Here is a 15,287-nt window from a genome sequence, read left to right on the forward strand (position 1 = left end):
CACAACAGCAGGATTATAGACATGCGAAATTTAAGAGAACTGAAAGGACGAACAACAAGAAGCTGCAGGATTATCTTAATTGACCGTCATATTAGTGTGTGGGAAGACAGTGAGGTGTGGAGGTTAAAAAGAGGAGTGGATGGGGAGGATGATAAAAAAAGAGTGCACTTGGTGTAACGTGGTGCTCATGCATGTGGGTGTGTTCAGGATAAATGCCGATGACAGTGAAGATAATGAAAGTGTGTTGTTTTTGTGTTTGATGAGAGGGATGAAGGAGAATCTGAGAGGAAATGGATGACAGGAGAAAGAGAACATTTTCCTGCTCATAGCAGTTCTCAATGTTTATCACGAGAGGGATGGAGGAGGGCCTCCAGAGCCAACACACACCTGGTCAGCTGTGTGCTGGCGATCACAGAAGTCCAGACGCTACAGTTAAGGAAGAGAAACGAGCCACGCTCTTATTTATAAGAGAGTTGGAGTTGTTTTTCTCAGCTTACCTCTCTCCAGAGGACCAAAGTGCTCAGCTGCAGGTGAGGGTGGAGGGGAGGGAGGCAAATTGGTGGTATCTTCAACTGCAAAGAGATGCAGACAGACAATCAGTTTCATCAGACAAGTAAGATCAAATAAGACTCTGGGAACTTGCTTCCATATACATATACCAATACACAGTAGAGATGCATTTATCTGAGGATGAACGCAATCATGACCAATGGTTTTGGTAGTTATTCAGGTATAGTTTTTTTGCTGCCTTTCGTTCCCCTCCACAGTCCAAAAACTTAATTGATGATTCTAAATTGCCCGTAGGTGTGACCCTGCAAAGGATAAAACGGGTATAGAAAATGGATGGATGGATGGATGGATGGATGGATGGATGAATGGATGGATGGATGGATGGATGGATGGATGGATGGATGGATGGATGGATGGATGGATGCTGCCTTTTGGTATTATTAGGTGATGTTTTTCCACATGTTTCTGTGATATACTGAAGAATATTTAGAGTATTTTATAAGAATGAAAGTTTTTTATTGGTCTGTACATCAGATTTATTACTTCCACCGTTGAGCTTACTTCTTCAAAATGTTCCTCAGTTCGCTTTGATATGATGGTTATCAATTTCTGGGCCAAATGCCGACTGACAGAAATCCAAATTACTGTATTACCTCCTTAAGTTGATCACAAGGATTTTCTGCTTGGTCAAACACCTTTTGAGGACTGATCAAATGTTCTTGCCGGGATTAAGATCTGGTGAGTTTCCTGGCCGCAGATTAAATATTACAATCACATAGTGCGAGTTGTTATCAACTGTGACACAGTGCTCCATCCTGCTGACGAATGCCCAGATCCGATCTGTGCCAAGATGCTCTTGGACGATGCAACTTTAATCATGGCAGCGTTTCTGGATAGGACTGTAAGTGAACCGACTTTTTCAGATGAGAAGCAACCCCAAACATGGATGTTCTCAGGATGTTTCGCCCTTGGCATGGTGCAGGACTCATGGCAGTCACACCATTTCATCCGTGGGCTATCGCTTTTTAGATTCCCAAACAGCTGGAAGGGACCTTCATCGACCTTCACCAGTCTTGTGCTAATTCATGTTTGTATTTTCTTCAGAATCAGAAATGGAGTCCGTCCTGGACGTTGTCCAAGTCTTGGCTCTACTGCGTGTGCAGATTCCCACTCGCAAATTGCCTTGGTGCTTGCTGGAAAATCTCAAACCTCCTGAGGTTTTCTCCACTGAAGATGAGCACCTCATCGAGCCTCTTAATGCAGTACATGGTTATTAAGCAATATCCTTGCAATATCCTTGCATTTAAATCCATTATGATGCAGGATGATGATGGCTTATTTTTTTTATTTTTTTTGTAGACAACCATCTCTAACACCAGACAATGTCTTAATCCCTTTGATCAGTGCATCTTATGTATTTTTGCTCATTTTAGCAACAATCTAGAAACGATATGAATCACCATTGCAGAGAACAACGTTTGTATCACTTCTGGCCCCGACTGTAGACACTTCAGACTGTACTAAGAGCAACAGGATCTGAATTATTTTAAATAAACTAGGTGATCAATAGTTTACTCTATTTCTGCACTTCTTACCTCTGAACATCCAGCCAAATCCACTTAATGACTGATCACTGATGCAGACCACTTCAACCCCAGGATCAGGTTGTTTGGAGTCTATTTGTGTCTACAAGGACGGGGGACTATGATTATCACTCCACAATCTTTGCTGTAGTGGGACCAGTGTAAGCTTCCTGGGGATGGTTGTTTACTCTGTAAATATTCTGTCTTTTCATGAACTGTGTGACTCCACAATACCCCGTACTGTGATTCGCCTCTGAACATCAGGCGTGGAATAATGCCTGGATTACAGAATCATGTGAACTGCTGCCTCCACATGACTGACGAGCACCACCGCTTGGATTTGCGTCTCACCTGATGGCAGCCGTTGTGTCTCCTGCTCTCCCTTCAGTACTGCCACCGCCTCTGCTGTCACTTCCTGCACAATCCTTGCAGACACTTGCTCTGGCAATGGAAAGTCACCCAGATGCACACAGTCAATTTGAATATTATTGTAGAAAAACATCTTAAAAGCAAGTGGTTCAGATTAATCAAATTTAAGACTTAGAATACATCTGATGCTATAAATCCAAAGACGCTGCAGCCTCTCGAGTAAATAAGAGGAATGCAGTTGCACCAGGCGGTTTACAGCTGGAGGATACCTGAATATCAAGTTTTATACTACATATTGATGTAAAAACTGTATAAACACAGCTTTTTAACAATGCCACCTGTAAGGACATGTGGTGACAGGCAGCTAAATTCATTTCCATGACTGCTGCTGCACCAGTGCCTCTACTGTTCTGAAAAAAACAGTATGTGAAGTTCCCTTTTTTTGTTTTCATCCTTCAAGAGGATACGTGAAATTCTATGAACTAATGATTCATGGCGTGACGATATTTCACACATGAATACATGAAGGAACTGTCTGTGTGCAGCGCTTTCAGTTGCTCAGCACTACTGCTGCTTTTTATCTCCATGCAAAATGTACACTGACTTTCCATTCAGCTACATCAGAAGAATGAATATTTTGTTTGTTTGTTGTATACATATTTTATTTTTTATACATTATTTATCTATTTATTTATTTTTATTTTATTGGAAAGTGTCAAAAACGTGTTTCCTCCTATCTTTACAGAAAACACCTCAGGTATTTACATCACTCAGCCACAACATTAAAAGTGCCGACAGGTTGGTGTAACAGCACTCATATTCATCTTTAAAAGTCCCTCCTGGAAACACTGAGGCCCGGCATTTTAATGGATGCTACTTTGACATGTGCAGTAGAAACCACCTAATGTCTGCTGCAGGCCAAGCATTCCTTGGGACAAAAGCACTGCCGAAAAAGCAGCAGGTTCCTGCAAAATCAGTACAGCCCACCATCGTACCACAAACACAGCTCAGGAAGGGCTAAAGCAAAACAACAGTTTTGAGCAAACATCCCAACTCAGTCTGATAACACATCATAAAAAAGACATAAAACCATTTCAGCTCAGTGTCTATTAAAAGATATGCATCTTTTTTTTTCCTGATGCTACATAGTCTGCATCCTTTCATGGATGTTGACTTAATCTGAGATAAGGTGGGCTGTTCTCCCTTTGGAAAAAGCCAGAAGCAAAGCAGTTAGTGACAGTCAAATGTTTGCACATACCGACTCATGCAAAATGAAAGAGGACTGCATCACTGTTACTGTACAGTATATATTAAAATTTCAGCTTCTTCTCTTTAAAGTAAAGGCTCGATCCCCCTCTATCCTCTACAGAAAAATGCAGTTTCAGTTTGGAGAGAACATGCTTTCATAAAATGAATGAATGAATGAATGAATGAATGAATGAATGAATGAATGAATGAATGAATGAATGAATGAATGAATGAATGAATGAATGAATGAATGAATGAATCAATCAATCAATCAATCAATCAATCAATCAATCAATCAATCAATCAATCAATCAATCAATCAATCAATCAATCAATCAATCAATCAATCAATCAATCAATCAATCAATCAACCAACACTAAAACAACTGCACATAGCAAACTCAAAGTAAGTTGAAATGAGATCAAGATGGAAAGGATGTGAAGCAGGTTATAGAGATGGAAATGTGTGAGGGCAAGACGGAAAGGGCACTTCAGAGAACTGATGAAGATGAAAAAGAGAGCGGGAGAAAGGTGGAAAGTGCAGCGGCTGTAGACCAAGAAGTAATCAGTAAGTTTGAGGTGAGAGCAGCTTTGAAGAGAATGAAGAGTTGAAAGGCATTTGTTCCTGATGACATACAAGTGGACGTATGAGAGGAAAGGAGGGAATAGAGTTTTTAGCTGGATTGTTCAGTTCGGAGGGTGAAAATGCACATTGAAGATCTAGAAAAAAAGCAGTAGAAACTAAGTTAGAAAAATCATTAATGAATCATGAGTAGCAGTTATGCTTTCATGACAAGAAAGACCACCACAGATCTAACCTTGGCTTTGAGAATGCTGATGGAGTTGAAAATGTTCAGATTTTATTTGGGAATGATGAGGATGGATTGGATCATGAAAGATAGTAGATTGAGATGGTTTGAACACAGAAGAGAAGAAAAGTGAAAACATTGATAGAAGATAGATTGATAGAAGGTCAGTTTACTGGATGTGATGAAAGAGGACATGAAGATGGGTAGTGTAACACAGGACGATGCAGAAGACAGGGTAAGATGGAAACAAATGATCTGCTTTGGTGACCCTGAATGGAAAAGCCAAAAGAAGGCTGTATGAGTGAAGTTTTCCAATTGATGCAGGACTTTCTTCAATCGTACCTAAGTAAGTGACATAATTTTATACATGAAACATAAGTTTGCTTGATTACAACTGGATCAATCTATACTGAAAAGAAGAGGCGCATGCTTGAACAGAAGAATAAGACATTCAAACTCTGATTCGCTCAAAAAAAGGAGGGCTGCCAGAGTCTGGAATCACTCTAATAGGATTTTTTATATACAAACCTTTATGCAAACATCCAGACTGGTAAACAGACCAACTGCACTAGGAATAACAGACAATCCTTTCAGCTGCTTCAAGATTCAGAAATGTAACATTAAATGTATTTTTTTCTGCAAGATAATTGACTTAAAGCAGCACAATGTAACTTTCAGCTTTTGTTGAGTTTGGCGGCTCCTTTGGACAAAATCGGTAGTGCTTTACCAGAAAGAACACGATATTTCCCATGAGCACCAGCGCGTACTGCCGGAAAACTCCTGTCCCCGTCGCGTGCATTTGTTTTGATGAGAGAAGACGGGACGGACTTTCAAAACTACTTTTCTGTTTTCAGCGGTCGTTTGCAGGATGGATAGCGAAGAGGTAATGTATCTATTTTTGGCTAAACAATATAATATGACTGTTGTGATGGGTTAGATGAGGACCCAAGCGCAGGAGAGCAGAGTAGGAGGCCGGAGGCAGGAGTTCTCAACAAAAAGGGTTTATTTACAAAAACAAGAACTAAAAGCGCTGCAGAGCAGGATCCACAAAAACCAGGATCATGAAGGACAAAAACTACAAGGAGACATGGAGGTAGACACATAGAGACCGACAGGGAACAAAGGAATGACAAGACCAGATATACACAGGGGATAACGAGACACGACGAGACACAGGTGCAGACACAATCAGGGCAGATGGGAAACAGGAGGGACAGAACTGAAACTCAAGCTGGGGGGAAGTGTCAAACCATGACAATGACGATGTTGAAAAACACTAAGTTCAACTTGGTTTTATTAAGTTGTTTCAGCGAGATAATGCGCCCTACAAACTCATACGCTCTGCACCTTTTTCCTGTCACGTTTTTTAGAGGGACTTCGTCATAAATTAGTAGTCCAACATACTTACTGACAAAATAAAAAAAAACTTTATAACCTGTGAATAACTGAATGCCCATTCCTTATATTTTGCAGAATTGCAGCCCTGCACAATTTTACAGTTCTCAGGAAAAATACCCAAAGAAAGAAAAGAAAGGAATGAACCCAAGACGAATCCCCTGTATGTGAAAACATTCTAATTTTGAGTCTTATTGAACATAGAACTCTACATTTACATTTGTATCATAACAATTCTGTCTCTTGTTTTATCCCCATAAATCCCCATCGGTCGGACATCCCTCTTCGTCTTTCATCTCACGCCAGCAAGTGAACCAATGTTTATTCTTGTCTGGGCAATTTTTTTTTTTTGTCCGGGATTTAGCTTGTTACTCTCCCGCTTTCTTTTTTCGCCTCCTCCGATTAAACTTTTATTTTCTTCCTTTTTTTCGCTGCTTCGGCCATGAGCTCTGAGCTCTGCGCTCCACGCCCCGCCCAGCTTTCGTCTCGACTACGAATTGGGAAGGAGGGGGAAGTGACATATGCCGTAAAGCAGTCAAAGCCGTAGAAATTTTTTAGTTTTTTAGTGTGGAAGGGTTCCTACCATGCACCACAAAGTTACATAGTGCCAGTGAAGGCGATACAGACCCCTCAGAACATGACAGAGGTTCATTAAACCTGTTGTAAGTTGATGTACCATCACAATTACTATATATTAAGGTGGAAATTAAGGTGGAAAAGTTACATAGTGCTGCTTTAATATTAGATGAATACTGGTTTTGAGGGCATTTATATCACTATCTGTCCAAAGCTAATTGGCAGCAGTTGCTTAACCTAAAATGAACCAATAAAAGCAACAACACTGACCAGTTTAAAAAAAAAAAAAAAAAAAAAAAAAATGTAAATCCATGTATGCATGTGTTTTTTAATTCAGTTACAGTGCCTTTATAAATTTGTGAAATACGGAGACAAAAAGGAATAGTGTCCTAAACTGCTGGACAGTCTGTGCATTCACACTTTCATTTACATGTCCTCGTGTTAAAAACTCCCTGGCATGCAGCAGCTCCTAATCAAAGCCTACATTTTAACTGTGACATTGGTTATAGGATTGAATGGCGCTGAGATTTATTTTTAAATGCTGCTCTTTTAGGATCTTTTTCCATCCAACATCACCCACACATTAACAATCTGACAGGCACGCACACACCCACAACCAGGCTCCACACATACACTCGTTTCTTCTGGAAACACTTCACACAACCGGCTCACCAACCTCAGGAAGCCATTTCCCGATTTCAAAAGCAAAGAGCAATAACTGTGCAACACCTAGTTGCTGTTTCTAGGCAAAAATCCTTCCTTCATATGGTGAAAAAAAAGAGGAAATTTGTTCATGCGAACCCCACTGAGTGGTTCTGCCTAACAACAGCCTCTAGAGTGAAATAACAATTACGTTTATACAGCTTAGACATGACTTTGACTTTTAAGATATTTTGAATTACTTCTCAAAGTTGAAATCTGATGGGTGCTTTTCTTAAAATAAATTAAAAAAAAGAAATCAACATTATACAGTGACCAATGGATATGGACGTTGACAGAGTTGCCACTACAAACCCTTAAAGGAGCTTGAGGCCGGATTGAGGCAGAATTTATGAAAAAAATTCGTATATGTTTTAAGTTTTCTAGTAATAATGTCAGATGAAGCGTTCCAAACCAAAACGAATGAGCCCTCTAGTGTATCTCTCCGTTGCCTTGAACAGGCTGTGTGCTGCAAAATGTGCTGCAATTCCGGGCCGGAATTTTCCGCGCTGGGCTGCGGATGTGACGTCACATGACGCTGCATGCGCGTTCTCCCCGTTCTCCCGTGCCGGCTTCACTGTTGGCTGCAGTACCCCTGACGGCCGTCGTGGTGAAGGGTGGCGCTAGAGAGTCTCATTTCTTAAAAGGAGCCTCAAGCTCCTTTAAAAAGAAAATTTACTACTTTGAGAATATTAGAGCATAGTAGAAGCACAGCTATGTTATATAGCTTAATCAATCAATCAATCAATCAATCAATCAATCAATCAATCAATCAATCAATCAATCAATCAATCAATCAGTAATAACACAAAATACTAGTTAGTGATAATGAAATATGTCATTAAAAGTGGTAAATTGGAAAAGGTTCTGCTCATAGAGCAGTTAACGCTGAAGTGAAGGTTGATCAAGAAAAAGACAAAGAGAACCAACTTAAATCAACTGGCAACAAGCAGATTTTGATCCAGCTACCTGATGCATTCCACAGGTTTGAGCTGAAAAAGCTTCTGTAGACGGTTCGGTAGTGGAAGCTGTGAGGCAGCTCATGAACAAACCTGGGATATGAAAGTAACGCAAACAGTCGAGGACAAACCACTTTGAGTCGTAGTCGCGCTTCATTTACAAACTGTATAGTTTACCTAAAGTGATACCAAAAAAATACATTAAAAAATCCAACTTTGGGTCAAAATCGAAAGTTGTTATGTTGCCATGCTTTTCAGTGCTTCAATTTACGTTGTTTGTCATGGAAACAACCGTTATGTTGACCAATGACTACGCTGACTGCTGTCACGTTGCTTCAAGTGCGCCGTTTAGTCCTAAATGAAAACATAATTTGTGTAGACAAAGGAAAAAGGTTAGGAATGTATGAGATACTGATGTTTATTGTAACTGCTTACATGCTACAACTGCTACTGCTAAAGCTTTAACTTAAATCTGCTAGCAGCTAGCTCCGTCTTTATACCGTTGAAACTGCTTAAGCACATTAATTAAATACGTCGATGTCAGCATCTGAGTAAAATAAACTAATACATCAAAATGAACTAAACAAGGCAGTACGCCGCTCTTGTCCAGTCAGACTTAGACCACACGCTGCTGTAGAAGTGTTAGCCTAGTGTGCTAACAGCTAGCCATGCATGTGTAAGCAGTGGACTGGGCTGATCTAATGATTGCGCCAGAAGCAGAGGCATCTAGGTGCTTTTTCATGGCTGCTGTGCTACCAGGACAGGCTGACGTCCTTTGATTTGCTATTGCTCATTTTAAAGCGTTGCTAAGCAGCTGCGGTCTGCAGCATGTTGCCTTCCTTTTAATGGCCAAAGTGAACTCAAGCATTATTGCAGGTGATGCGCAATTAAATTTATAACATGCTGAGTTCAGCTGTGTGTGAAAGCCAATAAAGAAATGTTTCAAATGAAAACTGAAAACCAGGTGTCCAACTAATGTCTACCTACTGTAAGTAATTATGGTCCTGAAAGATTGACAAATTAGATGTATGATTGATGTTTGTATGTTTTTTTAAAGAAGACTGAAGACACATTTCGTGAAGCATCATAACTGTCTTTCTAAAATGCTTGAAGGCAGGTTGGATAACATTGAAACAACACTTTTCTGATGCCAAATCATCAAAGAGCAACTTATTTTTTAATACAGTACTTGAATACTTGCCACTCTTCTCATTAAAGTTTCCCTGAAGGGACTCCCTCAATTTTGTGCTTTTAAGACAATTTTTTGGATTGATGTTGCCTCGCCTCCTTGTTTACTTTTCATCAGAATCGCTGTAGGCTACTTGCCCTAAAAATCAGTAGCTCATTGTAGAGCTAATGCTGAATCAACCGTTTTTTAAAAGGCTATTTTTGTCCTTGTAAATTGCAGTCCGGTTAGGATGCAAGGAAAATCCCCAAAGCAAAATTTTGAGCAATCTTTCAGGTGAAAACACAGCTATTATTTAGTACACCCCTCTGTACTTTCAGACACATAAATGGATGTTAAAATGACCTCGAGGGTGGCGACTGAGACCAAATGTCTAATAAATGTCTAAAAGGTTATAGGATAATTATACATTTTCACCACTGCACCTTTTTGCAAAATGACTTGCAGTTTCTTCCCCCTGGATGAAGCTTTACAGTTTTAAAGTGCAGCATAGCAACTAACCCTCAGATAAATACACTAGGAGATGATAAATAAGCACTGCTGCTTGATTTTATTTTTATCTTAGGTGTTTGGTGAAGACTGAATGCCTCAACACTTGTATGAAGTTTTCTGTTGCCCGGATTAGTTGTAAAGAGAGATGCTTTGTCAACCGCAAGCAAAATAGCTTGCTTCGAAACCTTATAAATAAGCATCCACATTCACAGAGCAGATGCACAGAAAATACAGGCTTCTCGTATCCATAAAGCCGCCTGGAAGAGATGAAAAACAAGCTTTGTTTGGTTGACTCAGAACTGAGGAGTGAAAAGAACAGAGCAGCTTCCCGTTTTCAACTGTAACGCCAGAATAAATCAGTCGCGCACACAGCTGCTTCAATTTCCAGAACACTTGCAACGCACCCCTTCTTTTACATCAGCAAATGAATGTAACAGCATGCAAACGCGCCAACATCATCTCTGAGTGAGTAGTGAATTACCTGCACGCCGACGATGTATAAGCGCTGCCTCTCTGAGCTGTAAGTCTTGAGTCAACGCACGGCACATCCAGACAAACACACACACGCAGCGGGACTGCGAGGGCAAGGAGAGAGCAGGAGGGGTGTTCGGTATGATACCAGCAGGCGACCCAACTGTGGAAAGCAAGTGGTTGCCATAGCAACAGACTGGCGGGCCACTGACTTGGGTACATATGTGAATCGGAAGTGAGACACATGTCAAGGGGCTGTGTCAGTCTCTGTGTCGGCAGCAGCCACCAATAAACAGGAGCAGATGGCTTCTTTTTTTGGGTAATTTAAAAATTATAAAATTGGTAATTATAACCACGTCTTATTTTTAAGGTGATTTTTTTTCTTTCCAGGACAAGAAATGTACAACTTTTTTTCTTTTTTAACTTCCTACATAGCAAGCTTCCTCTCATTAGGGAGGTTCTGCTGTATACTGTAATACCCGAGCCTAAACCCTGAGCGAGCAACGGAGCTTACTGAACACACAAACATGCACGGCTCAAGCAAAAAAAGAAAGAAAGAAAAAAAAAAAGAACATTTTGAAAAGATTTTTATTCCAAAAATCGCTGCTTATGCTTAACTCTGTCTGCGCAATCGGTCAACAAGACACAGCAGTGAGAGACCTTGTTACTGGCCTGTCAAAAAAAGCAGTCACTTGCAGAGTCATCAACTCCTATAATCTACCACAGTTAACTAAATCCAGCCTCCACTTTTTTTGCCCTTAATAACACTGTGTACAGACTGTGTGAGATCCATGATGAAACAAAACCTGGTTTTTAAACCTGGACTAGACTTTGATAGCTGACATGAATGTATTATCTGAATAGAAAAATAAATCGATAAAAAAAAATACCAAACAACAAAAGAAATTGCCACTGAAAATCCAAAATAGTGAGGAAACCTGGTTTGTGGGTAGTTGTGGACCAGTGGGTTGGGTAGGTGACCTTCCAACTGAAAGGTTGGTGTATTGATTCCCAGCCCTGCCATGTTTTACTTTTCTTAGTACTGTTCCAACAAAAAATATTTTTTTAAAAAGCTTTCTTCCCTTTTAAAGTAAGGTCAAGAGACCAGTTACTGTACATGACAGCCTCCTAAACTGTACTTTGGAGAACCTGGATAGAGTTAAGTGCAGAATTTTAACCATTTTATAAAGATGTTAAAATAATAACACATTGGTAAATGTATAGCAGGTACAATCCGGTTGGCATTAACAAAGAGCAGAAAAATGGGAACATGAAGCATTAAAACCATTTACGCAGATCTCTGCAGAGGTCTGCAATGCGAGTCGTGTGTTTTAAATACATAATTATAACTTTTCTGGCATCAGGCTGTCAATCTCTTTCCCTGTTTTGTGCAATTTGTGCATTTCCTCTCATGTTCGCACTGAAGTCATGCAAAGCTTTGTGCATTCGAGGTTGTGTCTGATATTGAGTATGTTGATTTGTATATCAAAAATAAAATCTGTGTTTTCTGCTACTATTGTGTATGCGGCTGTGTGTATATGTAGTGTGTGTGTTTGTGTGTCTGTCAGCATCAGGTTTTGACTTTGTTGGGTTTAAAATATTGCCAATTATGCTAATTATTTTAATGATGTTTATTTGGCTAGATACCATGTTTTTTTAGATTCTTTATTCATTCATTTCAATTTCTCATGTTGCCCTCAAAAACCCACAATTACAATCATCTCCAGTCAGTTAGTGTTGAGGCTGAATGTGCTATTGAATGTGTCAATTGCCTCCTTTTTTGTCTTTTAACCTGGCTAACACACACCTTGCGTATGACTCCTGACCTTATACTCTGTTACTCGAACCAGCTACACAAGGCAGACAACACTAAACGCTGTATGTCTAATATTTGATTATTCATGCAAACCAACCGCTCACTAGAAAGTGGATTTTTGTTAACTCACTCCGTTTGTCCCTCCTTCTCCCCGTCTCTTTCTCTTGATCACCTCTAACATGGCTGACTGACTCTTTCAACTTTCTTTCAAAGGAAAGTCAAGAGGGCAATTTTGTGCTTGAGCAGTTCTTTTAGGGTCTGAACACTTTTTCAGGGAGAGGGAGGGCAGACTCACCAAGAGCCACCATTAGCTCCCCTGCCACCAGCACTTAGACATGACTCTGCACTGCACTCCAACAAATCTACTGTACGCTGACACAATCACAGCTGCTGAAGGAATCTGATTAGATTCTCTCTGAGAAAGATTACTCCTTATAAAAAGTTGGAGTAAATTAAACTAAATCTCTGAATACTCATAACGCACTACTGAAGCTCCAGAGCCCATAAAAGGATATTTTGGGACATCCCTTGTTCATATGCAAGGAAAACTTTAATTAACCCTCAACCTAAAATATCACTAGTTAACTACAGTGCAGGGAAACAGTTTGTTTTAAAAAGTTCTCGGGACATAACCATCAGCTTAGTGGCTAAGTTGAGTCTGTGAAAAGACTGTATTTGTTTCGTGCTGTTCATCAAAAAGATTAACTTGGAGTTCTTCACTGGAAATCTCACTAGTCCCTGCTGGGACCTGAACTCAGATTTAAAAGTTCAGAGGCAGACGCTGAAAGCCCTATATTACACAGTCTTAAAGAAAAGGTTGTACAAACTAAATATACTAAACTAAATTCCAAAAAGTAACCAGTTGGACATCCCCATCATTGTTTTAACTCACTCACTCACTCACTCACTCACTCACTCACTCACTCACTCACTCACTCACTCACTCACTCACTCACTCACTCACTCACTCACTCACTCACTCACTCACTCACTCACTCACTCACTCACTCACTCACTCACTCACTCACTCACTCACTCACTCACTCACTCACTCACTCACTCACTCACTCAGTTCTTCACAGTAAACTCCAGTGAGGCTTACATGGTGTAATAAATCCAACTTATTAAATTCTTCATTACTTTTGAATACCAAATATTATGAATCCTCCTAAACCAGTCTTTGTAATATCGCTGCAGACACTCACTGACTCAGGATAGCTGCAGGACATTCAGTTTTGTTTTTGTTTTTCTGTCAGCACCACCTACTGATTTTTGATCTTAAACAGTCCACCCACTGACTGAATGATTAAAAAATGCAACCAAGGCAGTATCTTCAATATACCACTGATATTCTACAGTCAATGCAAATGCTTATAATTCCACTCAAAAGCTGTTCTCAGCTCGATATGAAAATGTTTTTATTACTTTGTTCTTGTGATACATACATTATTAATTTGTAGTTTCACCCAGCAGTTGCCAAGAAAATCTTATGTAAAAGACGTTGATTAATCATAATCTGTCACTAACAACGATGAGTCTGCATACAGGAGGGAGGTAGAGCGGTTGACAGCATGGTGCGACGGTCACAACCTGATTCTGAGAGGAAGGAGGTGACCGTGGACAGGACAGGGCAGCAGATCCACACACCCCTCTTTATTAAGGGAGAAGCTGTGGAGAGGGTTGCCAGCGTTAAGCTGGAGGACCTACTAAGAGGACCTGAAGTGGGCCAACACCACCAGGGCCGTGCTCAGGAAAGCTCATCAGCGCCTCAGGAGAGCTCATCTTTCCCAGGAAGCTGACGGTAAACTTCTACCGCTGGCTGATCAAAAGTGTGCAGACCACCTCCCTGTCCGAGTGGTACTCCAGCTGCACGAGGGCAGAGCAGCACTCTCTGCAGAGAGTGTTAAGGACGGCTGGGAAGATCATTGGAGCCCTGCTTCCATTTCTTCCATTATTTCCTCCCGTTGCCTCCACAGATCCCTCAGAATCAATAAGGATTCATTCCACCCTGGCCACGACCCTTCCACCTCCTCCCCTCAGGAAGAAGGCACAGGTCTATCAAAGCGAGAACTAGCGCACACGCACGCACGCACGCACGCACGCACGCACGCACGCACGCACGCACGCACGCACGCACACACTAAGGTACCTCTGACATGCCTCATTTAAAAGCTGCTGTTTATGCTGTTACATACTTATTAAGAATACCATGTATACACTTTCTACTAATTCTTTTAGGATTCTTATGCTGCATTTAGAGCTCATCTGCTCCAACTGTAAATAATGTTTATTTACCCGTATATATATTGTATTTTTTGTTTGTTTGTCTTACATTATTTGTTTGTTTGCATTGTGTGGCCAAGAAATTGCCTTGCTGTCTCATTGTTCTCTGGACAATGACAACAAACATTTGATTAAATTGGATTTTTGATTCACAAAAATAATTGTAAAGTTATTGGAAATGTAAAACTATAATTATAAAGTAATGCTACTAAAAACCACATTAATATAACAGCAATATAACAACAGTAAGCACAATCAAGTATATTAATTTTGAATAATTCTGATGAATTGAACACACTGTATAAAAAACTTATTATATATACTAATTATATTATATTATATTATATAACCTTCACTAAGGTCTCAAATATTACAAATATAATCGTAATGAATGTTTTTTTTGTCATTTCAGTCTTGGCTGATATAAAAAGCAAATACCAGGGATTTCTTCGCTTCTCTCTCATTAAAAACACAAATCAGCAGCAGCCTTTTATCCAGCTTCAAAACCAGAAACTTAGTTAGACATGATATGGCATAAATCGTTTAATGCAGAATTTAAGTACTGAGCACAGTTGCCAACTGGCATCAGACTGCTCGACCCATCAGAGAACCGTTATTGTGATCAAAATTTGACAGAGGATGTCTCTTAGACAGAGGGCCGACAAATGTCTCCTTCTATTGCAGAACGCAAACATTACTATAAAACAGAGGTGGACAAGAATTCACGGTGGACTAATTTAATTTGTGCGTGATAATATCCTGACTAAGCAACCAAAAGATTCCTCCATGAAAATACAGTGAAGATCGCATCAGTCCTGCAGGCAACTTGGAACCAATCACTACATTCATCTTTTCTCATTTAAACTAAATGTGTCTGATAAGGGCATCCGA

The 15,287-nt window shown here is 40.1% G+C and overlaps 1 protein-coding gene across 16 annotated transcripts in view; it reads right to left on the reverse strand.

Moving 5' to 3' along the window:
- map2 (microtubule-associated protein 2) overlaps window positions 1-15,287 on the reverse strand; it is a 111,972-nt gene that overhangs the window by 34,927 nt on the left and 61,758 nt on the right. For 15 of the 16 annotated variants that reach the window (XM_061723748.1, XM_061723744.1, XM_061723755.1 and 12 more), the window contains exons 5-6: window positions 2,445-2,534; window positions 498-572 (exon numbers count right to left, since the gene is read on the reverse strand). In XM_061723748.1, coding sequence (XP_061579732.1) covers window positions 498-572; window positions 2,445-2,534 — 165 coding nt within the window. Of the gene's footprint in view, window positions 1-497; window positions 573-2,444; window positions 2,535-15,287 lie in introns of those variants that run through there. The other variant, XM_061723753.1, reaches the window with a different exon arrangement.

This window comes from Cololabis saira, chromosome 6, assembly GCF_033807715.1.
Source record: "Cololabis saira isolate AMF1-May2022 chromosome 6, fColSai1.1, whole genome shotgun sequence".
NCBI lineage: Eukaryota > Metazoa > Chordata > Actinopteri > Beloniformes > Belonidae > Cololabis > Cololabis saira.